The sequence below is a fragment of the Diceros bicornis genome, chromosome 7, assembly GCF_020826845.1.
Source record: "Diceros bicornis minor isolate mBicDic1 chromosome 7, mDicBic1.mat.cur, whole genome shotgun sequence".
Taxonomy (NCBI): Eukaryota; Metazoa; Chordata; class Mammalia; order Perissodactyla; family Rhinocerotidae; genus Diceros; species Diceros bicornis.
Window position 1 is genome coordinate 83483062 of NC_080746.1, and position 23753 is coordinate 83506814.

General features: G+C 43.6%; 1 protein-coding gene and 1 long non-coding RNA gene across 3 annotated transcripts in view; both read right to left on the reverse strand.

Annotated features, from left to right (window-relative positions):
• The window catches only part of LGR4 (leucine rich repeat containing G protein-coupled receptor 4), a 95673-nt gene extending 72966 nt beyond the window's left edge, over nt 1-22707 (reverse strand). For both annotated transcript variants that reach the window (XM_058546162.1, XM_058546160.1), the window contains exon 1: nt 22199-22707. In XM_058546162.1, the coding sequence (XP_058402145.1) occupies nt 22199-22383 (185 nt within the window). In that variant the 5' untranslated portion in view covers nt 22384-22707. The remainder of the gene's footprint in view (nt 1-22198) is intronic.
• On the reverse strand, nt 8841-14416 carry LOC131408955 (uncharacterized). Its single transcript, XR_009220830.1, has 2 exons — nt 12283-14416; nt 8841-11675 (listed from the first exon to the last, which is right to left on the reverse strand). It is a non-coding gene; the product is annotated as an uncharacterized LOC131408955 (long non-coding RNA).
• Nucleotides 22708-23753: the final 1046 nt, after the last annotated feature.

Genomic DNA, 23753 nt, shown 5'->3' on the forward strand with positions numbered 1-23753 from the left:
CAGGAGTCAGACAGATTTTGTTTTCTACCACAGAGTTCTATAAAAATAAACTGTCATCACAACACCCCTGTGGTCGTAAAAGGCCATATTTGCCTGCAGTTAAATCCAACAGCAGCTGCTCTATGGAACAAGACGGCCCAATAATTGGCTTCTTTCACCTCTGTTAATCACGAACAAAAGTGTCATTCAGTTTCAAAATGGACAAAATGCTCCAATGGATGGTCAGCAAGCTGAGCCAATGGGGTGGAATAACAATAACCCTGTAGCATTTTCCTTTTTCCTTTTGTTTGGTCTTTCAAAGCCCTTAATTAAGACCTGTACAAAGCACCCCCACAGGCTTTTCTCAATGAGGCATTACACGCCTGTTTTCTTGCATTTAAAGAAAAAAAATAGCAGGGATTTTCTGAAACACATTAAACAGAATACACAATTTCCATTTATTTGCAACTGAAATACTGTTAAAATTTTAGAGCTTAAATATTATCATCAGTAACAAAGCAAGTTCTTTCCATTTCAGGCTTGGGGGGTGGAGGTTGAATTCCCGGCTGTGCAGAGAGAGGTGGGGAGAGGAGGAGCAGGAGGAGGAGGAGAGGAGAATGCCAACTTGAAGAGCAGTGGAACCACATCTCCAGAAATAGCAGTTAGCAGACACAATTTAGAAAGATCTAGAGTGGTCTCCTAAACTTCTGAATAGCTTGACATATACACATTGAAAGAAACAGCAAAACTCACGAGAGATTTTTAAAGCAAACCACTAGGCGACTGAGACAAAGGGTAACACAAACTGGAATTGAATTGGCTTCTTACACACTCCTTAAAAAAAAAATCACACAAAGATAAAGTATTTGTACAATTAAGCAATCTCTGTAAGAACTCTGTACCGTTCTGTGATTGATTTCTGCCTCTAATTTTTTTTTCTATCTTGGCCTTAACAAAGCTTCATGTAATTATGGTGGGTAAGAATCAGAATGTCTAGCTTTAAAAATATCCACAGCCTAATTAAGTTTTCATTATTCACTTTTCTTTTTGCACAACTTAAAAAAGGCTGTTGTGTTCACTTTTAAATGCTGTGAAATATGATCTTCCCGGGGTTTAGACTGTTCTGAAAATACCTAGTTCTGCCCATAATTTGTTCTCTTCCCTCCCCCTCTCGCAAATATCCTGAGTGACAGCTTAATGTGACAGCTTTCTTGCCACAATTCACCCAAGGGGAGTGGCAGGTAGGGTTCTCAGGAACAAATACCTAACAAAGCCATCATTCTGGGGAGTTCCTTCCAAACTGTCAATCAATCCATCAAGAGGAATGTGGTCCACTATTCTCTTGTAAATGTGCTCATTTCAGACATGGCAGACTCGGGCAGCTGCCTGAGGAAGACTAAATGACCCAGCTCAAATGTCACCTCGGCTGCAAGGCTCCCAAATCCCCAGGCAGAGCAAGTTCCTCTCCTCTCTGCTCCCACAGCCTTTGTTCCTCCTCCTTAGGGCACTCCCACGCTGTATGTTATTTGTGTTTACGTCTGTCTTCTCCACCAAACAGGATCACCCACGGACGCCTGTGAGCCGCCTGGTAGAGTGGAGGAGGGCACAGGCTCTGGGGTAAGACTCCTTGGGTTCAAGTCCCATTAGAGACAATAAAACATATGACCTTGGACATGTTACTCAAACATTTTGCGCCTCAGTGTTCTCGGCTTTAAATGGTGATAAAGAATAGCTCTCTCCTACAGTTGTGATGATCCAGCAACAACGCGAATGTAAAGCTCTTCGCACAATGCCTGGCGCCCACCAAGAGCTCGATCAGCGTTACAACACAAAGCACAGTCCATATCTTCCCTTCTCCCTTCAAAAGACAGTAGCACAGCTGGAACGATAATAGGCTATCTGCATGGTATAAACTTTTGCTAAGCAAGATAATTTACTAATAAAATGTCACCAGTTAAAATATAATTTACAAAGGCAATCTTTCCATGTCCTTCAATTTATCCAACGTTTAAGAATATGTTACGTGCAAGGCAGATATAGGCAAGAGAAGAACCAAGGATGGACCGGCCCCGTGGCTTAGCGGTTAAGTGCGCGCGCTCCGCTGCTGGCGGCCCGGGTTTGGATCCCGGGCACGCACTGACGCACCGCTTCTCGGGCCACGCTGAGGCCGCATCCCACAAACAGCAACTAGAAGGATGTGCAGCTATGACATACAACAATCTACTGGGGCTTTGGGGGGAAAATAAATAAATAAAATCTTAAAAAAAAAAAGAGAAGAACCAAGGAGATGCTGAGTGAGACTTGATTCCTGCCCTCAGAGAGCTTACAAGTGATTCCGAGCATGAGGCATCTGGAAATATATGTCTATTGTATTAATGGCTGATGTTATGCTTTCACAATATATTTGATTTATGTGCATTTTCTCAATAGCGTATTAAATCATCAAATATTTAAAAGACTTATGTACAACCAATGTGTCTCATTTCACTAAGGGAAGAGAAAGTAAGAGAGTTTAGGACGTTATATTTCACAAGCTTCAAAGAACCCTATCATTCTTACTAACGCTCCACATTAACAGAGCACGCGCACTGGTTCCAGGTCCATGACCTGTGGTTCTATAACAGTCACTGCTCCCTGAAGCACTGTAAAAGTCAAAACAGCTTATGCATGAAATGAAAAGAACTGAGGTCATGAACAAATGTGTAGCAAAGTCCTTTTGTTTCCATGATGCTCTTTTCAAATACTTTACCATTCAATACAGGATCAGTTGCTTAAATACAGCAATTTTAGTAAGACCTACTTTAATGAAATCATTACTAATTAAAACCATTATCAAAAATAAATCATCCAGAGTTTTAGTTGTTTTTTAGTTGAAAAGAATGTTATAGAAACAAAATTATTTTTCTACACATTTGTTCATGACTCAAATTCTTTTGTCATAAAACACTAAGTCATAAGAGACTAACAGAAATTAGCTCCTTAAACCAAACGGTGGAGCAAGCCCCCTACGGGCAGCCAGGGCTCTGCCCTATCTCTCCTCTCACTGGACCAGACCAACCAGCATCCTTCCCACACTCACTCAGGGCGATTTCAAATTCAAATAAAACAAGATAAAAACAAACCATCATAAATTTTGGTTGCTTTTCTTATTTTTCCATGGAAGTATACAGATGGAGGGGGGAAAACTCACCTAGCTGATAATATCTATCTATCTTACGTTAACTAAGCTATAATAATAAATCAAACTGTCAAGAGTCTTATTATCTTCCTCCAAGGGAAAGTGGTAACCATCATCTTAACACTGTCCAGATATTTACCGGCTGTCTGTAAAATAATCAATGCCTACTTAAATATAACGAATCCTTAAAACATCCCTGAGAGTTTAAAAAAGATCATCATAAATTTATTATAGTATCAGAATAACTAAAGTTTAACAGAAATCTATTTCAATCACTGTGTAAAATTTTGAAAATATCATTTATGAGCAAAATTCTGTTACTTAAGATGCTACTTACAGAAATCAAACGGCAAATGTCTGTACCGTGCGTGTTTTAAACTCTAAGAAATATATTACAGGAGGGCTTCAACCGTTTCTGCTGTGCCTTCCGACCAAATCTTTAACAATCAGAACCACCTTACCTACATCTCTTCAGTAAGCGTTCTTTCCATTTCTTATGTTAGCAAAATGAGTTGGTTCTCCTAAAAACTGATAATTTAAGGCAAGGCATTTGTTTCGTAAGCATGGAATTTGAAAGGTGGAACTTGGCTACATAAAACACTTCCCTTAAAAACATTTTTAATTAGTGGGATAAACGTGATATTCTGCTTTCTAACAGTGTGCTGTACTCGGAACAACAGACTGGCATACAAGTATTTTTACTGCAGAAGATCCAATTACCCTGTGATGCTATTGTTATTCTAGACCTTCTGAGAGAAATGGAGCAGTTAATATTGTTGAAGGATAGGAGAAGGGATGAAACTTTGAGGCTGGGTGACGGCGGCCTCAGGAGTAAAGCTCTAAAACTATGCTGCCCCCAAAAAAGTGATATTCAACAAGCTTATAAATTGTCTGTAGAGACATGGGCATATTACTCTACTTGAAACAAAGCCCTGGGGGGAATTAACACTTTAAATTACTCCTGGCAGAATATTTTCAATTCCTTGCAGAAAACAGACACTTTCAATTCCACAAACTTCCACTTGGAAAGTGAAACAGAACTTCCCGTAATGTTGTTCCTGTGAAATAAAAAAACATTCTCACGGAAGATTTTGCTCTCATCTGCATTACCCGCATTAGGGCTCCGGATGCAACTACACCTATATTAAAAGCTAAACAAAATAAAACAAACACGTCTCCTCGCCAGCCCTGCATAAACTTCTCAGCAAGTCTGATCCTCACGTTGACAGTGACACGTTACGTAACAACGTCTTCGGTACTGTAACCATGACTGCCTTAAAAAAAAAAACTTTATTTTTAAGAAACGTTTTAGTAGGAGTCTAATCTTATTTCCGAGGTTGGCATAATTGTTCATGTAAAATAAGGAAATGTTAAAGTGAAGAAGAGACCACAGGAGAGTTATTCAGTGCCATTTAGTCATGAATGTTCTTCCTGCCCATCACAAACCACAAACGCACACCCCACTACTCTAACGAAGAGCATCCTCCAGTCACACTGCTCAAGAACCGAGGCCTAAGTCACTCTGTCGAAGGGATAAATTATGGTCCAAAGACAGCTCTAGGCACTGCTGAGCTTGGAACTGCTTACTGAGCAACCACGTTGTTCCAAACAAACCAAATGCTTAAGAGGCTAAAGGGCAGTGGAGGCAATTATTGGAAGGAAATTTCCGCTAGGCCAGAAAGAAATAATTAAGTCTTTGCATGCTAAATCACATCAGTGGGGTTAACAATGAAGTAATCAAGTGTAAATGGTGACAAAGCCCATCTATAGGACTCATGAAAGGAAATTAAGGTTGTGGGTAATCTAGACTATTGTTGCTTAAATACCACAAAAATTAGTCCCTAAAACTTCATTCATTTATCCTCTCTCTATACAAATGTGTGTGCTTTTTGTGGGAGGCAAGAAATTGGTTAATCCAGCAATTAAGGCAAATATACTGAGTCATCAAAAGTAAAACACCACTCAGCTACTCATTCACAGGCAGAGATCCAACACCATTCCCCACACCGCTTAGACTGTACCAAGCACTCAGTAAGGAAATACCTCCATAACAGGAGGTGCACATGGGGTTCATTCAAATATACAGCTAAGACCATTTAAATGATAAACCTAATGGGTACTTTACGTGTTACCCTTTCTCTGCTGCGGGACATAGAAGAGAATTCACACACACACACACACACACACACACACACACACACGCAACTGGGGGGCTGTGGGCAGGGAAGCTGAGGAGAAAGAGGGTAGACACACACAAAATCTCCCCGCAACTGCACAAAAGCAATTAAAACTAGTTCTGCTCTAAGGGAGCCAAATACTGTTGACCTGAGAGTTAAAAGGCCTCGATTCAGACCCTGGCTCTGCAACCTCAGGTTATCTCATCTCACCTCAGAGACTCAAGTTCCTCATCTTACTGAAGGAGTGAGGCCAAGACTAAGACTTCTTTCTCAAGACTCTAAACTGATCTAGCGTATTTGTTGTTGCTGTTTTTTGAAATAATTTAAGACTCACCAGAAGTTGCAAAAATAAAGAGCACAGAGTTTTCCTAGGCAGCCTTCACCTGGCTTTTCCCACGGGCAACATCTGACATAACTAAACACATCAGTTAACCCAGGAAATTCACTTTGGTACAATACTATGAACTCAACTCCAGACCGTACTCAGATCTCACTACTTGTTACATGCACTCACTGTTTTAATCACATGTACAGATTCACGGAACCACCACTACCATCATGATAAGGAACTAATCATCTTCATCACCACAAAACACATGGGCATATTACTCCACTTGAAACAAAGCCTGAGGGGAATTAACACTTTAAATTCCCCCTGGCAGAACACATTCAATTCCTCGCAGAAAACAGACACTTTTCAATTCCACAAACTTCCACTTGGAAAAGGAAACAACTTCCTGTAACGCTGTTGCTGTGAAATAAAAAAATACTCTCAAGGAAAATTTTGCCCTCATCTCCATTCCCTGCCTTAGGGCTCTAGATGCAACTACATCTATATTAAAAACTAAACAAAATACAACAGAGAAATCTCTTTGCCATCACTGCTCCATCACTCCCTCCTGCTATCCTTTCCCAGTCACGCTGTGCTCCCATCTCTAATGCTAGCAACCACTGGCCTGTTCTCCATCACTATAATTTTGTCATTTCTGGAGTGTTTTAAACGGAATCATACAGCATATATAACCTCTTGAGATTGGCTTTTTCACTCAGCATCACTCGCCCTGGAGACCTATCCATGTGTTGAATGTATCAATAGTTGGTTCTTTAATTGCTGTGTACTATTCCACTGTATTGATAAACCAGTTTATTACGGCTATTGATTTTATTCTTTTTATGTTTTAATTAAGTTATCACGATGGGGTGGGGAGGAACTTTTAAAATCTTGTTCTGCTGTTGCTTAAGATGGATTTGTATTCCAATAGATACAGAATGATTATCTTAATCAAGTAATTATCTTACTCAATCCATTCAAGCCTTTCCTGACTACCCTACTTAAATAGTGAGCCCCCTTCATCCTGCTTTATTCTTCTTGACGGTACTTAATATTACTGACTTTATACGTTTATTGTGTTTATTTTTTCATTGTCTACTACCATCTCTATCCCCACCATCCCCTGCCAGGTAAGTTACACGAGGGCAGGGACACTGTCAGATATCATCAGATATCTGTGTCCCCAGCACCAACAACAGTTCCTAACACACAAAACACTTAATAAATACATGTTGAACAAATTAATTTTTTAAGTACTGATTTATTATCTTGGTAATTATTACTTTAATGTTGAAAGACTACTGATTCATGAACAATTATAAAAATATTAGTAGCTCTCAAAAAATAAATTATTTGCATGAAACCTTTTTATTCATCTCCACAAAACAACTATCTCTTACAATTTCAACAAAGTACTGGGCCCATGAAAGATGGGACAAAAGGAAGAAGTACAAGAAATCTTACCATCTGACAAGCATAAACCACAAGCAATACAAGTCAAAAATCTTATTAAAAAATCTTATTAAATATTAAAGGTTTACATAGTCAAAGAAAAGACCATCTATTCTGATAATGAGCTTCCTTCTACTTTGTCTTTAACACACTCTGGAGGACTACCAATGGTTCTGGCAAGCCACACAACTAAACGTAACTGGATTTCTTCCCTGTTCAATGGAGAATTTGAGCCAGATCAAATGGTTTTCTGCCAGTTCTCAACAGAATTGGAGAGAGGAGGGAAGGTCTGAAAAATGTTAGCAAGAATTTGGTGTTATGATTTATGCAGTGGAAAGGTTTAGAAAATAATAAACAGATGTCAGGTCTATTAACATATAAATGTAAATATATGTCCTTGGGGAAAATGGACTTTCTGTTTTCCCAATAGAAAGACCTTGCCTCTTTGATGAGTGGCCCATAACACACACATGTTTTAGGACAACTACAGCAGATGACCTTTAGGATTTTAGGATTTAGATAGGTCCAAATCTTTATTCTCAAGAGCTGAGAACACTTCAAGCAGAGGACAGAACAGATCTAACTTCTCCAGAACTAACTCCTCATCTATAAAATGAGCAGCTCATGCTATCCACCACACACCAGCTGGAGGAACGCCTCCATCTAGGAGGAGCACTAAAGCACAGTCACACCACCACTCAACCAGTAACCCTGGTCTGGAAAACCAAGGTCCAGCACCCCACATACAAAACCTCATTTATGACCCACGTGCCTTCACCCGCTGTGGTTTCTCCATCCCCCAAATGGAGGGGATCAAAGCAAGTGCTCTAGGGGACTGCTAGGAGTGTTAAATAGATAACGCATGCAAAGCACCTTGCATGATGCCTGGTACTCACAAACATTTATTATTTTTAGCATCTGAGTTAATAACAAGATGATGATGATGGTTTATCTGAATGGCAAGACAGACCATCAAGAAGCTCTTCATGATGAAAAATGCAACATAAATGAAACAGAAAAGCAAAATGCTTCCAGGAGAAGACAGCCTTTAGAGTCCCCAAGCAAAGGACTGTCCAGCATGGGGCTGGCTTTCATCAGGACATTCAAATCAAAGCTTTCAATCACGAACAGCCCTGCTGTTAAGGGAAAGAATGCATAGGTCCAAACAGGAACCCACCCAGTCCGTAAAATATTAACAGCTTAATAAACATCAGCTCACATAGTCAACACACAGTGTTCAAGTCAACGAAAGAGACCAACTAAATTAATACCAAGTTGACTAAACGAAACGCCTTGGGGGGAAAAAAGGCTCACGGGTGATTCACGTTTATGCTGACTTCCCTATAAAAACATCTTCAACAGGAGAGGCAGGAAATTCCAGTGAGTGAAAGGGGGCAGCTATATGGAAACCATCACACTGCACACTTGGCTTTTTAATTTACTTCAGGGTTTTGGTTTAAAGAAGCACATTCAGAAATTTGCTCCTTAAGAAACAGAAGAGTGTGTAGCATGCTAAGAGCTCTGATCCTCATCCACCATCTAAGTGAATTCCACAAGAGAAAGAAAAAGCCAACATGCACATGACTGACACTTTCCTGACACAGAAACACTATTAACGTAGAAAATCATGTGAAATCTTTTAAACGAAGCTGTACAAAAAGTGAGGAGACTAAGTCAGAGATTTTTTTTTAATTCTGTTATGAATAAAAGACAACTTCATTAATCTGTTTAATACAATTTTATTTGAAAAATTATGCCCAAATCCCCACTTGATTTGTTCATTTCTAAGCATTAGCACATAGTAATTATAACCAAAACTTGTTAAATATAAGATGAAATAAACTAATAAAAATTCTTACCACTTAAAAAAAAGATAACTTCATTTTACACACTAAGTAGATTTCTGATACAAGTTACTCCTAAATCAAGTCAGCCTCCCACTGTATGTACGTACCTATGTAGACGTGTGTATGCTTTTTCCAGATGCTTTATTTTCACTTCTGAGTTTCTTCCCCCTGTAATAACCCATAGCTTCTCACCATTTCATTTCTCATTTTACCTTTGCTCTTCTGCTCAACTGTCAGCTATCCAAGCAAACTACAGGATGGACAAACAAACACGGAACACCTGAGCCTCACAGACACCCAGCCCTAACCGGGATGCTGGAGCAGGTTACTGAATCCGTTCCGATCTCAGTCTGCTCAGCGATGAACAAGGAACTGCGCCATGGACTCAAGAGTGCGCACTGCAGAAATCACAGTTAACACACGTGACATGCCTAGGACACAAAGTGGGCCCAGCAATTCCTCACCAAATTTCCATTTTTTTAATCAGACTTTCCAAACGTGGATACACTAATAATTCAGTTTTTTCACTGTAAACAAAATGCACCACATTGCGATCATTTCTTCCCAAGTCCTTGGGGGTCTCACAATAACTGCCGGTACCAGAAAGGGGGCTAAGAAGTCTACTCTTTTAAAAGTACAGACATTTAAACAAAATCAGTTTTTAACAGCTTTTGCTAAGACTACGTATGTGGCATGCTAACAATATATTGAGGCTATAAGTAATTCGTGATATTAAACCTCACTACAGCTCTAAGACATTAACATCTAGACCAGTGTTTCTTATTAACATACACTTACCACATGACCCATGATCTCACTCCTAGGTATTTACACAAGTTCAATGAAAACCTATGTTCATACGATAACCTCTATGTGAATATTTATATTGGCTTTATTCGTAATTTCCAAAAACTGGAAACAAGGCAAGTGTCCCTCAACTGGGGAATGGAAAAACATAGTGTGGCACATCCACATAATGGAATACTCCTCAGCAATAAAAAGGAATATCACATATTGCATATGCAACAACATGGTAGAATCTCAAATGCTTTGTTACATAAAAGAAGCCAGGCATAAGACTACGTTGTGCCATTCAATTTATATGACATTCTGATAAACACAAAACAATATAAAATGAGAGACCCAAGGTCGAAAATAGATCATCAGTTGCCAGAGATGAGGGGTGGGGAGAGCAGCTGACTACCCAGGGCACAGGGGCAGTGATGGGAATGTACTAGACGTTGACAGTGGTGGCGGTTACATTACCATATACATTTCAAAACTCGCAGACTTGTACACTAAAAAGTGTGAATTTAAAGACTGATAGATTTGGCGGAGTTTTCCCTATGAACTCACAGTTATGAAGGTCAGTTAAGTGGTGAGTAAAGAAAGAAGACAGAACATCCAAGATTAAACTACAGATGGTCCCTGACTTACGACGGTTCAACTTATGATTTTTCGACTTGACGATGGTGCAAAAGCGAAACGCATTCAGTAGAAACCGTACTTGGAATTTTGATCTTCTCCAGGCTAGCGATACGCAGTACGATGCTCTCACGATGCTGGACAGGGCAGCAAGCACAGCTCCCAGGCAGCCACAGAGTCATGAGAGTCAACAATCAATACATTTACAACCCTTCTGTACCCATCCAACCATTCTGTTTCCACTTTCACTACAGTATTCAATCATCACATGAGATATTCAACACTTTATTATAAAATAGGCTTTGTATTAGATGATTTTACCCAGCTGTGGGCTAATGTTAAGTGTTCCGAGCACATTTAAGGTAGGCCAGGCTAAGCTCTGATGTTGGGTAGGTTAGGTGCATTAAATGCATTTTCAACTTATGATATTTGCAACTTATGACGGGTCTATCGGGAAGTAACCCCATCGTAAGTCGAGGAAGATCCGTAGTTATTTTAGGATAAAAATACGGAGGCACTAAAAAGAAGAGGGGAGGGAACCTCAAATAGACTCATAAAACCAAAACTTTTTAAAATGTAACCTTCCAAGAGCCAATAAATTTGAAGGAAATCTGTTATAATCAAGAACTGCAGGGGCCAGCCCGCTGGTGCAAGCAGTTAAGTGCGCGCGCTCTGCTGCGGTAGCCCGGGGTTCGCCGGTTCAGATCCCGGGCGCGCACCACTTGTTAAGCCACGCTGTGGCGGCATCCCATACAAAGTAGAGGAAGATGGGCATGAATGTAGGGCCAGTCTTCCTCAGCAAAAAAGAGGAAGATTGGCAGATGTTAGCTCAGGGCGGATCTACCTCACAAAAAAAAGAAAAACTGCAAAAGGCATTATTCTTATGAGAAAACATGAAAGGCAATAATTTCTATTAGCACATTGTTTTACAACTAATGTTCAGTAATGTGACCAAGAACCATCAGGAATACCTTCTAGATGAGATCTATATATAAATGTAAAATTTGGCTGTATCTGGGATTAAACAGGAGCTCACTTCCTTTTTAATAAAACACCAACTCCTGTCAAAACCAGCCTGCACGTCTAGGAGACAATGAAACCAGAAATTCAGGCTGGGGTAACTTGAGAGCTGGAAGGGACCCTGATGAAATGTATGTCATTATGTCCTTGGCCGAAGTCATGAATCTTCTCATCTTTGGATGTCACAGGGATTTTTTTTCTCTTTCTGGAATGCCACCTCAGCCAGGGTGGTGCCAAGGGCAAATTCTTTTAACACAGAAGACAACCTGAAAAAGACAGCAATTGATTTATCCTCTTTTCCACGTTCTTGTCCCTCTCCTGCCAGGCCTGCTGACAAGACTCCACACCCTGGATTCAGATGCACAAAGCAAAGCCGTTAATGCTGGCTGAACCGAAACCGCGTCCCCAAGTAGAAGGCAGGTACTGTGCAACAGACACCTTTACAGGTCAGTGCAGCAGTGCTGGGCTAGCATAAGAAGATCAATGGATCTCCTTCTAGGCACTGACAAGAAGATAAGCATCCAGGCAGACAGTCCTCAAGGCATGTTCTACTGGGAATCAAGCATCCTCCTTCCCAACTTGTGTATCCATCAAGTACACACCACATGTCAAACCTGCATCCAAATGTCCTGCATACACATACACACACACACACACACACACACACACACAAAGTCCCTTTGATGAAATATATGATTAAGTAGGAAACCCCACCATGGAAGCAGGTCATCCAAACTTAATCCAAACTGCTATTAGAAATTGATTTATCCAAAACACGAGATTTCCTTTCCACAAACGTAATGGGACTTTGGAAAACACAGTTTGATTGCTAACAGCAGAGGCTGTGGTTAGCACACAAACCTGCCAACCTACCGTGAAGTATGAAGCCTTCCGCTGCATGCCCTCACAGCCCCAGACTGTTCGCAGAGGACAGCAATGAAATATTCCATATGTTTCCTTTGTCAGTGACATGGCTATTGAAAGCAAGGCCACGGCAGTCTCCCTGCGGAGAGACTGGGTCAGGCTATTCATGTGTAACCAGGCAGATGTCAAGATGGTAATGGGAAAAACATCTCAAACCTTTTTTTTTTTTTAAAGAAAGAGACCCAGGGCAAAAAATGCACAACTGTATTTGAAACACTCAGCCAATCTAAACGGGTTGTGAGCACCACTGCATACGTTAGCTGCTGCTCTGGCTTTATCATTCATTTTCAAATTGGGTCTGAATCAAAACCCAGAAAAGTTTTTAAAGTTTCTGAGAAAGATTTAACTGCGCTTAACAAGAAGGCCATGTAACTTTTTAGAAATATAAAAGCTTTTAAAGAAAAGATTTTAGTTCTAAAATTACTTTTAAGATAATAAGCTTTTCTCTATCCACAAAACACGAGCATTATTCTCAAATGTAAAAAATACATAGGTATCCAATAACCTTTAAAATATCTTTTTCAAAGTACTTAAAAGAAGTTCTCCTGTAATCTGCATATTTCTAGAAACAGTGAGATGAAGAGACAAGAACACAGCTCAACTATCCATCCTGAGTAAGTCTTACCCACACCCAACATGGAAAGCAGCCTGAAAAACTACAGGGGACTCACTGGCATGAGGGCTCCCCAAGAGTTAAGCGTTGTTTAATGAAAATCCTCAGTGTTCCAAAGTCTGGAAGCAGAAAACTAGCACAGTCATCCTCCTTTATCCGCTGTTTCGCTTTCTGCGGTTTCAGTTACCCACGGTCAACCGCAGTCTGAAAATATTAAATGGAAAATTCCAGGGATAAACAATTCATAAGTTTTAAATTGCGCATCATTCTGAATAGCGTGATGAAATCACACGCCATTCCACTCCATCCCACCGGGACAGGGCTCGTCCCTCTGTGCAGTGGATCCCCACTGTACACGCCATCAGCCCGTTAGTCACTTAGTAGCCCGTGTTGGTTATCAGATGGACCGTCAGGGTAGCACAGGGCTTGTGCTCAAATAACCCACATTTTACCTAACAACGGCCCCAAAGCACAAGAGTCATGATGCTGGCGATTCAGACATGCCAGAGAGAAGCTGTTGTTAACCTCTTAGTTTGCCTCATTTATAAACTAAACTTGATCATAGCTGTGTATGCATAGGAGAAAACATAGTATATATAGGGTTCAGTACTATCCACGGTTTCAGGCATCCACAGCAACATATCCCCTCCGATAAGGGGGGGACTCTGTATCTAAAGATCACGCTGACACTGTCTAAGGTCACGTGCCTGTTTGCCGTGAGAACAAACACTGACCTGCCATCTCAGGAAAGCAGTGCCAAATCACAGAGACTGAGGCCAGAAAACACAATTTCCCCTGCGCTCTCTCCTCCAGAGAAACGGTAACTCTCACCATCCGGCTTTCTTGTTAGAAGGGAGCAGTACCGCCTATGAGAAAGTATCCTGATAAAAATGTATGTGTACTCTTTCCCCACCAGGATCGTGATGGCTTCCTGAATGAAAAACCCGCAGACGAGCAGCCTTCTCGCCACAAGCACAGTGGCTCACCTGTGAAGTCCACAGCAGGCTTTGAACGTGATACACATTCAAAGAAACAGGGTTCAGAGTTCTAAATCACAAAGTGATAACACACATACACAACTGCTTAGTCACTCCCAGAAGAAATAACAACAAATTGGGTCCTTGCTGTCACTCAGACAGGTAGGTCATGCTGAAGCGTTTGCTACGTGACCCTCAAAGTCAAGCTACCTCTTTCTGCAGATGGAAAAGCCACCATCCAAAGTGTTAAGTGACACGCCCAAGCCCACGGACTTAGGAGCTCAGGGGTCTTGGCTCCTGTCTCATTCTCAAAAACAAAATCCTTTTTGAAGGCATGTTCATAAAAATACGCCTATAAAAAGACGACGGGAGAGTAGATAGTGACATAAAAAGCTGGAGTCCATGACCATGCTCTCCAATGACCTTGGAGAGAACAGAAGGCCAACGAGAAAAATTTTTCTTTCTTACAAACAAAGATAGGAAAATAGTAAGACTAAAAAAAGAAAACACTAATGAAATGAGATGAACTAGCAGAAGTAAGGATGAAAACTGGGCTTACGATGAACTGCTAACACCAGTTAGTGAAGCCCCAGTGTGTAATTTTTAAAACATGATACTAAAATATTTGAGATGTATTAATTCATTTAATATTCTCTTCTTAACTCAGATTAAATTACATACATGAGAATTCTGCATATGCTTCAATCTACGTGAGATAAGGAAAGCTTGAAGAGGACCCAAACGGCAATTAGCACATTCGGAAAACGCAAAGACGAGATTAATCCAGCTCCTAAAACAGATGAGCATGTGAATAGTCTTCAAGAACGTTAAGAAACCTAAAGGTTAGTTGACATTATTTGTTTCCTCTCCCCAACTCCAGAAAGAGTTGACAAAATTTAGACTCTCTAAATTCCTAAGGTGTAAGTTATTCAAGACACAGTGCTCTCGTTCCGGAGAACTGTCCTGCAGGAGAGCAGAAGTCTGAGACAGCTTCCACACCAGGGAAGGGTGACAACCTGGTACAGTGGCAACCACGGGTCTCTTCTCTCCTGAGAAAATCTAGTCTGCCAAGCCCTTCTCCTCTTATCCACACAGCTTCTCCAAGGGCCTCTGTGCATGAGCTCACCCCCTAGGAAAACGGGAGAAACTCAGAAGGTAATCAACACCACAGCCCAACATCTCGAGTTGCAGGGAAAAGACGGCTAATCTGGAAGCACACCTCCTACTCTGCTCCTTCAAAACGGGAAATGTGAAGAGCGAGACAGAACATCCATCGACCTTCGGAGGGAAACAGCTCTGATAGAGCTCTTCAGGGAGTTTCGATGTCACCACTGTACTCAATCACTCTGTGGTTTACTAAGAGCCACCGTGGGAAGCTCACAGCCGAGGGGAGCGGAGCAGTGAGACCTGAGGGATCCTGGGCACATTCCTGAGGCATGCCCAGCACAGCTCCAAGGGAAAGGCGCCATCTCCCTGCCAAATCGATGTCACTCTTCTCAGGAAGGACAATTTCCCCAAATAAAACTTTAAAAATATACGGGAATGGGGAGACTCTAACTCATGATTTTTCTGGATATCGAGTTATAAAATTTGATTCAAATAAAAATATTTTGTTGTCAGAGTGCATTAAGATTATCATTCTTTCAACGGTCAACCTTGTATTTAAACCTTTGCTAAAAAAAGGCTTCATTCTTCTAGGGTAAAAATAGAGGGAAAAAACTAGATAAGAGGCGTACACAACCTTTTACTTATCTTGATTCAGAATACTTAACTAGAAATTAAACACGAAGGATAAAGGGTCATCAATTATCTCGTAACGCATTAGATATGCTTCTTCTACAAGTTTTCACACCAGCACAGACAACGGACCAGCCTGGCATCTGAACGTATACCCAGTCTTGGCCCCGCTGCCTCCCAAAATATCTATGGTTTACATTTCCTTACAAGGATGTTCTTATATTTTGATGGGCCAGCATGTCACCACAGTGGGGTGGTTCAATGCTTTCCCAGTAACATCTTTCAGTACAGAAAAACTAGGAGAACTACAAAAATATATATTTTTAAAAATGTTCATCTCTTGGACCTAAACTATTAGAAGGGTATTCCTGAACCTCAACCACTTGCATCTAAAATAAGAGATGCATAATGCCAAATCTGACTGCGGACCAGGAGGACTTACCGCAGAGGGGGAGGACCTAGCCAGCGTGCTTTTTTGACAATTAAAATATGGAATGGTACCAAAACATGCTTTAAAGACTAAATACCACCACCCCATTAAGTTTTAATTGCTTATTCATGACACACAGTATTTCACTACATTTTCAGAACCTTGCTAAAAATAGTCCCAGCCATCTACAGAGTTTAATAACAAATATTTGTCCACACGTGGGTGAACTCAGAGTATACTAACTACTTAATTACATCTTGCCATTTAAAGGGGTATCTGAGTACTAACTTGTTAAATTCTTCAGAAAGTTGAGAAGTTATTAAATGTACACGAACTATAAAATCATGATCGTCTCCTGCGAAGACTGATTTCTAAACTCTACTTTGAACTCGACCAATATCAGACAACAGAGCTGACACCTGCCCTACAGTTTGACCATCAGGCACTTAAAGACACAAAAGAAAATGTCAAGAAAGGGAGACAAATTAGCCATTGTATAAGAGTCCTGATTTGCTAAATGCCCTAGATTTTTTCCTTCACTGACAGAATTTAAAATTAGAGCATTTTATTATCCTCAATGAAGCTTTTAAAAAACTACACTTCACTGAACAAAGCTGGGGGGAAAATAGGAAAGTGATCCATAATTTTTTATATATAGGAAAACAAGCTTTTCACATCACCAAAAACTGAAGGCTGCAGGACGCAGTACAAGAGTAAGCTGGATAACACATTTCTCAAGCCAAAACCTTGAGATCTAGTTTAAAAGACGAAAAGAGCAAAGCTGTCTTATCAAGAACGCTCTAAGTTGTATGAGTTACGTTTTTCAGACTTAAGGGCACATTTGGCAGGGTTTAACTTTTCAGTCAGGTATACCAACAAATATTGTGTTTTATGGAAATTTCTATCTCTCTTATAAAGAAAAAGAGAAAGACAGAAAAATTTCAATGAATCACTAAAGGATTCCTACAACTTGACTCGCTTAATAGTCTACACAGATTCAGAGAAATTTTAAGCAGTGCGAGACAGCCATCAACTAGTCCAATATCCATTATTTATTGATAAGAAAAATGGGAATAAAAAACACAATCAAGGAGACCAGAAACCAAAATCCAAACCTGCAGGCTGTCAGTACTTCCCACTATTACAAAGATGACTAAAATAAGAATTTGAGAGATGGACTGACAGAGGCCAAGAAAATGCCTAAACTTGCCTGGATCCACCTACTAGCACAGAACTTTGATCTTCCCTAAGAGATTAAATCGTGAAACGTTACCTTACAATTCTAACGTAAGGAGCCAAGTGCCTGGACATTAAATGCTCGTGATGCCATAACTGTCATTAGCATTTAGACCAACTGGAAATCATAAAATATTAGCGGTTACCACAAGCCTTAAGGAGCCCAGAATGAGAGAATTACTAGTCCAAGTCCTGGATACTGCTCAGACCACACCCGGCACATGGCTGCCCCGTGAGGCAGTGAGGGCCCCATTCAATGGATATACTCCAGTAGAGCTGGACAACTGCAGAAGTTTCCTAGGTAGGTGAGAGATTCCATGATTTAGACACCTACATGGCACTTAACACAACAGAAAGGATCCCAGAAACGCGTAAAAAAACAAAATGAAGTTAACTAGAAAGAAAACTCTGGGCAACATTACTTCCTTGTTTTACAGGTGAAGAAACCAAGGCTCTGAAGGGTTAAGCATGTCAGTGATTTATTGACAGATCTGGAAACCAGCCCTTCACACTCCCAGCAGAGTGCTCTTTCCTCTCTTGTATTTAAAAGAGAACCCAGAGGTTCACTAGTTTGTAAAATAAAGGATCTATACTTAAAGATGTTCACGTATAGGCCTTGTTTAGAACCAAGTTCATTTGTATGTAAGACTGATACATCTCCAGAAAGGCACACTACACAAACTGGGATATCACTGAAATTTGCAGATAGCAATTCAGAAATCAAGAGATAGCAAAATCTACCACCAAAAAAGGTATAAACAGGGGGCCGGCCCGGTGGTGCAGAGGTTAAGTTCATGCGCTCCACTTAGGTGGCCTGGGGTTCGTGGATTCAGATCCTGGGCACAGACCTACACACCGCTCATCAAGTCACGCTGTGGAGGCATCCCACATACAAAACAGAGGAAAATTGGCAAGGATGTTAGCTCAGGGCCAAACTTCCTTGCCAAAAAAAAAAAAAAGGTATAAACGTTTAGCCAGATTACTGACCTGCAAGGGAATACAGCTGGCAAAAACCTAAGAAAATATTTTCAAATGACACTATTAAAAGAAGAAAGGTGTTTGCTGTAGTGAAAAAATACACCTCAGGGAAGAATCTGAGATGATGCTTCCAAAAGGAGGAGAAAAAGCAACAGATTATGTTTAAAAACACTTCAAAGTCCCTCAGGTAACCATCAATTCCATACAGAAAGCTCAATAACCTGCTGGCATACAGGATACGCACACTAGGCAGGTTGGAGAGATTATGACTAATTATATGGAAGTGAGGATGTTGAGTAACTTTTTGTACAGTATCCAAATTACTGAAACAGAGTGATTTTATTTTCCAAGTGTTAAGCCATACCCACAGGAAACAAGCAGGGCTATTCTACCCCAGCAAAGCGCCTTAGCCAGTCATGCATTCTGCAACAAGTCTCCATGGCAAATTTCCTAACACACACTTCTAAATACAAAGAATGCCTCCTGCAAGTGAGGGGTAATAAATAGGCTTGTGCAACTTCAACAAGAACGATATTCTGCCACTCCCAGGATCTTTACATGAGAGGATCCTAACATTATCATCACCTTGCCATCCTAAAATCGAGTAAGAATTATAAAACCATAGACCTTCTGAAAGCTACAAGCAGCCTTAGATATAATCTAGTGAACCCAATTACTTCATTTTTCAGATGAGGAGGCTGTCACACAAGAGTAGAATGACTTGCCCAAGGCCACGAAATTACTTAGTGGCATGGTAAGGACTATGACAATGGGCTCAGACCCACCACTGTCTCCACGAAGCCACAGAAACAGCCTTTATAATCTTAAAACTTGAGCACCAGACATAATGCAGGATGTGGAAATTTGTGCTCCAGGTCTACAGTTCTCAAAAGTCATGGCATTAACACACAAAGCAGAGGATGCACGTGCACAAGCCCGTGCTCACCACCATCGTGACTGCATCTCTTTCTCCCCCAGTCAAGAATCCTGGAATGTAGGTGATTAAGGGTGACCTTATCACCATTAATATAGGAATACCTTTAATCCTTTTGACAAAATAAACTTTGGAATTTTAATACTAGTTAAGTAAGATTACTTCCTTTAAAACACCTCCAGGTGAATGGTGACAAGCCAGTGCATTGTGACACAGCAATGAGAACCGCTGTTGCAAAATATAAATAATCACTACAGGTGCAGCAAATGGTGTGAACGTGGAATTCGTGAACAATACTGAGGATTACAACTGACTCTGTCCCCAGACTCGGAGAAAGCAGCTTTCAGCAGGAAACAGACACTGTTAGCCTGAACAAGTTGAAACGAGCCTGAAGGAGAAGACGCAGGTATCCTCTCTCTGGGGCCTTCTCAGCTCTGGACAAAGACTGGATGCTGAGAATGCTGAATCTGGCGATCCTGCGTGGGAATGGTGTCCGAACTCCAAGCCCCAGCTCTGCCCCTCGGGATGGCCTCAAGTCCCTGTCTATTTACACCAACACTTCTAAGTGCCTCCTATGTTCCATGCTCTGTGGACTCCAAGCTGAGTAAAATAAAATCCCTGCCCTCTGTCAGTCCTGGGGTCACGAAAGCGGGATGCAGACACCCCGGGGGGAGATGAAGGTACCAAGTACCACTGAGGAAAGAGAAGAAAGTAAAAGAACTCTGATTAATAATTACAGTCTCACCTTTTTAACTTGTGTTTTTATGTCTGTAACTTTATGTATAACTAAACAGGCCTTGGTGCACATGCTTCAGAAATTAGGAAGAGGTGAACAAGTTTGGGGACCACAGATCTGGTGCCTGGGGTGTGACTGTGGCTCATGAAGGCTGTGATGGAGAGCAGATCAGAAGTACTTGGAAAAAGACCCCAGGTGATCCCAAATTGACTGGAGTGTGCAGACCTGCAGCACCTGCCCCGCCTCCACATGGCTTTTGAGAAGCACCGGACTAGCTGGTTTCCCAAAACGCAAATATACTGCCCTTGAAATGCCCTTTAGATGGGGTAGTCACATAATATACACTTTTGCGGGTGAAATGAAGAGTATTCGGGTGAAATAAGTAGTTATCAGCACGTACAATCACTCTATCCATGGGTCAGAATGGAAGAAGAAAATAGAACACATTTGCTCACCACGGCGGCTCTGAAAGTGCTACAACCATGCTAGTTTAGGAGATCTGGCCCGGTGCCAGTTATGTTTCTGTCTGTCCCCCAAGTCACCAAGAGTAACTTCTGCAAGGCTCCAAGTTGAGAATGGAACATTTCACCACCTTGGGTGAGTTCTCAAGGAAGAGGCCTGATGCTCTAGAGAGAAGCGTGCTCATAAAAATGTGGTATTTCTCTGTGGTTTTAGGTCCTGATGTAAAACAGCCCTTTCCCTTATAGGGCAAGTCTACTCATTAAAACTCGAGGAATCTGCTAAACAAGGTTTTTAAACTGGCCAAAACTGTAAAATCATGCTTTCCTAGAGGCTTTCGAGAGGTTTCAGGTAAAGGCACCTCTCCTGCACGAATCCCCTGAAAGTTAGGAGGACTTAGGGAAAAAAAAATTGCCCATCCCCTCTGCCCACCCTTCCCCCTTCCCTTCTCCCTACTCCCACTTCAGGTACCTGGGCAAACTGTTCTCACTGCAAAGCTAACTTTTCAGTGAAAGTTAAATTTCACCATACTGAAGGAAAACGACTTCAAACACATAACTAACCCCTGAGACAGGGGAAAAAACAAGAAGGGGGCTGGAGGCCAAAGAATGAGACAGGTTCCCAGAAAACAGGCCTCCATACTCAACAAAACCCCCGTGGCAGAGGGCGAGCACACCACCTCCCACAGCCACTTGCAAACACAGCCGGCCCCCGCCTGCACAGAAAGGACTGCTTCCCAAGGCCTGGTGGCCTCTACAACTGCCTAGTCCTAAGACGTCCCTTTCCGTCGCTGTAAGGTAAAAGGAAATTCCCTTCACCCAGGGCCTCTCAGGACCCCTTCCTCTCTCCAACAGTCCTTTCACTGCTCGTGATTTAACCACTCAGCTGGCCGCGCAGCACAAGGAGGAAGAACAGGAGCGGACACCAAGCCCTGCACTCAGTCACCCTGTGCCGTCTCTATTGGTGGCATCTGCCACCACCACCTCCAACACCTATTTCAGATTCCTCCCCTTGTCTGAAGGGAATGTCTAAAGCTACCCAGGTCCCCGTTTGAGGAGGAAGATTTTCGAAGCCAGAACCATCTGAGTGATTCTCCCAGCCTCGGGCAGCTCATGATAAAAGTTCTGCGGGTTAAGGTACCGCAGAACACTCTGCCCACCTTGGGACCGGCAGAGCATATGCTCTGGGGCTGTGATTTCCGTCCAACGCCCTGTGCTGCGGGGCAGCATTCCTCCTCTAAAACGCCTCGCTGGGCGAGAAGAGTATTTTCACCAGAGAAACCTGCCGTGTCCCCTCCTCCTCCCTTGTTGTCGGCCGGCTCCCCTGCGCCTCCAGAGCCCCGGGCGCTCGTGGGGGAGTCCAGAGTGCAAGGCGGTCCGCGCTGCCCGCGGCACAGGTGTGTCTTCGCCCGCAGGCTGGAACCCGGGAGGCCCAGGTGCTGCCCCACGCGCCGCCTCGGCCGCAGACTCAGGCCCAGTCCCGGGCGCCCTCGCCCCGCCGGCCGCGCAGCCCTGGCGGCGGAGCAGGGCCCGCGGGAGGGGAAGGTCGCGTGAGACGGCGGCCGGGCGCGCCTTTCCAGGGCCCCCCTCCTCCCGGCCCCAGCTGCACTTGGGACTTGGGGGGGGGGTGCCCGAAAAGTCTGGGAAGAGAGCTACGGCACCGCCGAGTCCGGCAAGTCCGCGGCGCGGGCGCGGGGCGGCACCGCCCGGGCCCCTGGGGGTGGACCCGCCCCCGGCCCCGCGCCCCCCGGCCCCGGGGCACTCACAGCGCTTGGGTGAAGGCGCTGAGCCCCTCGGGCACGGCCGTCAGCCCCTTCCCGGAGCAGTCCACCCGACGGTCGCCGTCGCAGCTGCAGGGCGGCGCGCAGGGCGGAGGCGCCGCGCCGCTGGGCTCGGCCGCGCCGCGCAGCCCCAGGGCGAGCAGGCAGAGCAGCCCCAGCGGGCCCGGCATGGCTGCGCGCTCTCGGCGGCCTCCGCGGCCCTCGACGCCCCCGCCCCGGGCCGGCGCAGGGCGGGCGCGCTCCTCGCGCGGCGGGCTCGGCCCTCAGCAGGCGGCGGCGGCGCGGGGACGCGGCGCTCCCGAGGGTCGCCCCCCCCGCCGCTCCATGGAGCGAGGGGCCGCCCGCTCTCGGCGGCTCAGGCCCGCCGGCCCGGCCGGGCGCAGCCGCGGGGCCCGCGCGCCGCCATCGCACCGCCTCCGTCCGGCCTCGGCGCGGCCGCTCTCAAGGTTGCGGGGCGCAGCCCTCGGCCATGCCGGCGCGCGCCCGCCCCGCTCCTGCTCGCCGCTCGCCGCCCGCCGCCCCGCTCCTTCCCTTCTACGGTCGCACGCTCGGCGCCCGAGCCCCCCGCGCCGGGCTATGCAAATCACCTAGGTACATGCAAAACTAACCCTGCTCCCGGGGCGCCATTGGCCCGGGGAGGTCTCGGGCTCATTACTATGCAAGGAGGGGAGCTGCCATTGGCCAAGGGTGGACCGGGGGCGTGTTCACCGGGCGTGAGTGACAGGGTGGCGGTGGCGGTGGCGGTGGTGGTTCACGGCAAAATCCCTGACTTGGCTCCATTTGGGTGGCAGGTTGCGGATGGAAGGTGGAGGGATCTGAAGACGAGAGTCTGGTTTTTCCCTCCCCCACCAGGCTTCTTCCCTCTGCGGAAACTGGATCTCCTACATTGGATGACCTGAAAAGTAGAACTTGGCTCCAGCGTTCGGTTAAGTTTCAAATGACTCTCCACTGTTCCAAAGGGCGAGGACTTCGGGAGCTGTGCAAACGGAAAAAAGATTTTGAAGAGGAGGGGAAAAGTCTCCCTAAATCTGACATAAATATTTAGGTTTTTAGCTCTACATTAAATTAAAACAAGGTACGCCCACAAGCCTCCCACTTTACCTGAGATCTTTATACCTATCCTGATAGGCACTTGGTAGCTAAGTCTTAGCACAATTAACTATCCTGGTGACCGCAATTCAGACTGCTTTCTCACATAGTTCAAAATCCTAAAACACAGGAATCTGGTAAGAGTCAAAGGAGGTGATGTTTCCGAACACTGGACAATTTCTCCAGACAACAAAACATTTTGAGTGCGAGGCGACTACCATAGAGAAGCCAGCAGCAACTTTGGCATTAGGTAATTATCAGCATTCCTTCCTACTCTGGACTTTCGCGTCTTAACAGACCCCATAGAATCATTCTTTGTACCAAATACTATTTTATGGGCACCTCGTTTCTTGCTTTCTACTATGCCTTTGGATTGTTTTACTCTATATTAGAGACATTTTTCAAGAATACTTTAAGGCACACATGGGTAAAAATGTCCCTATCATAAAGT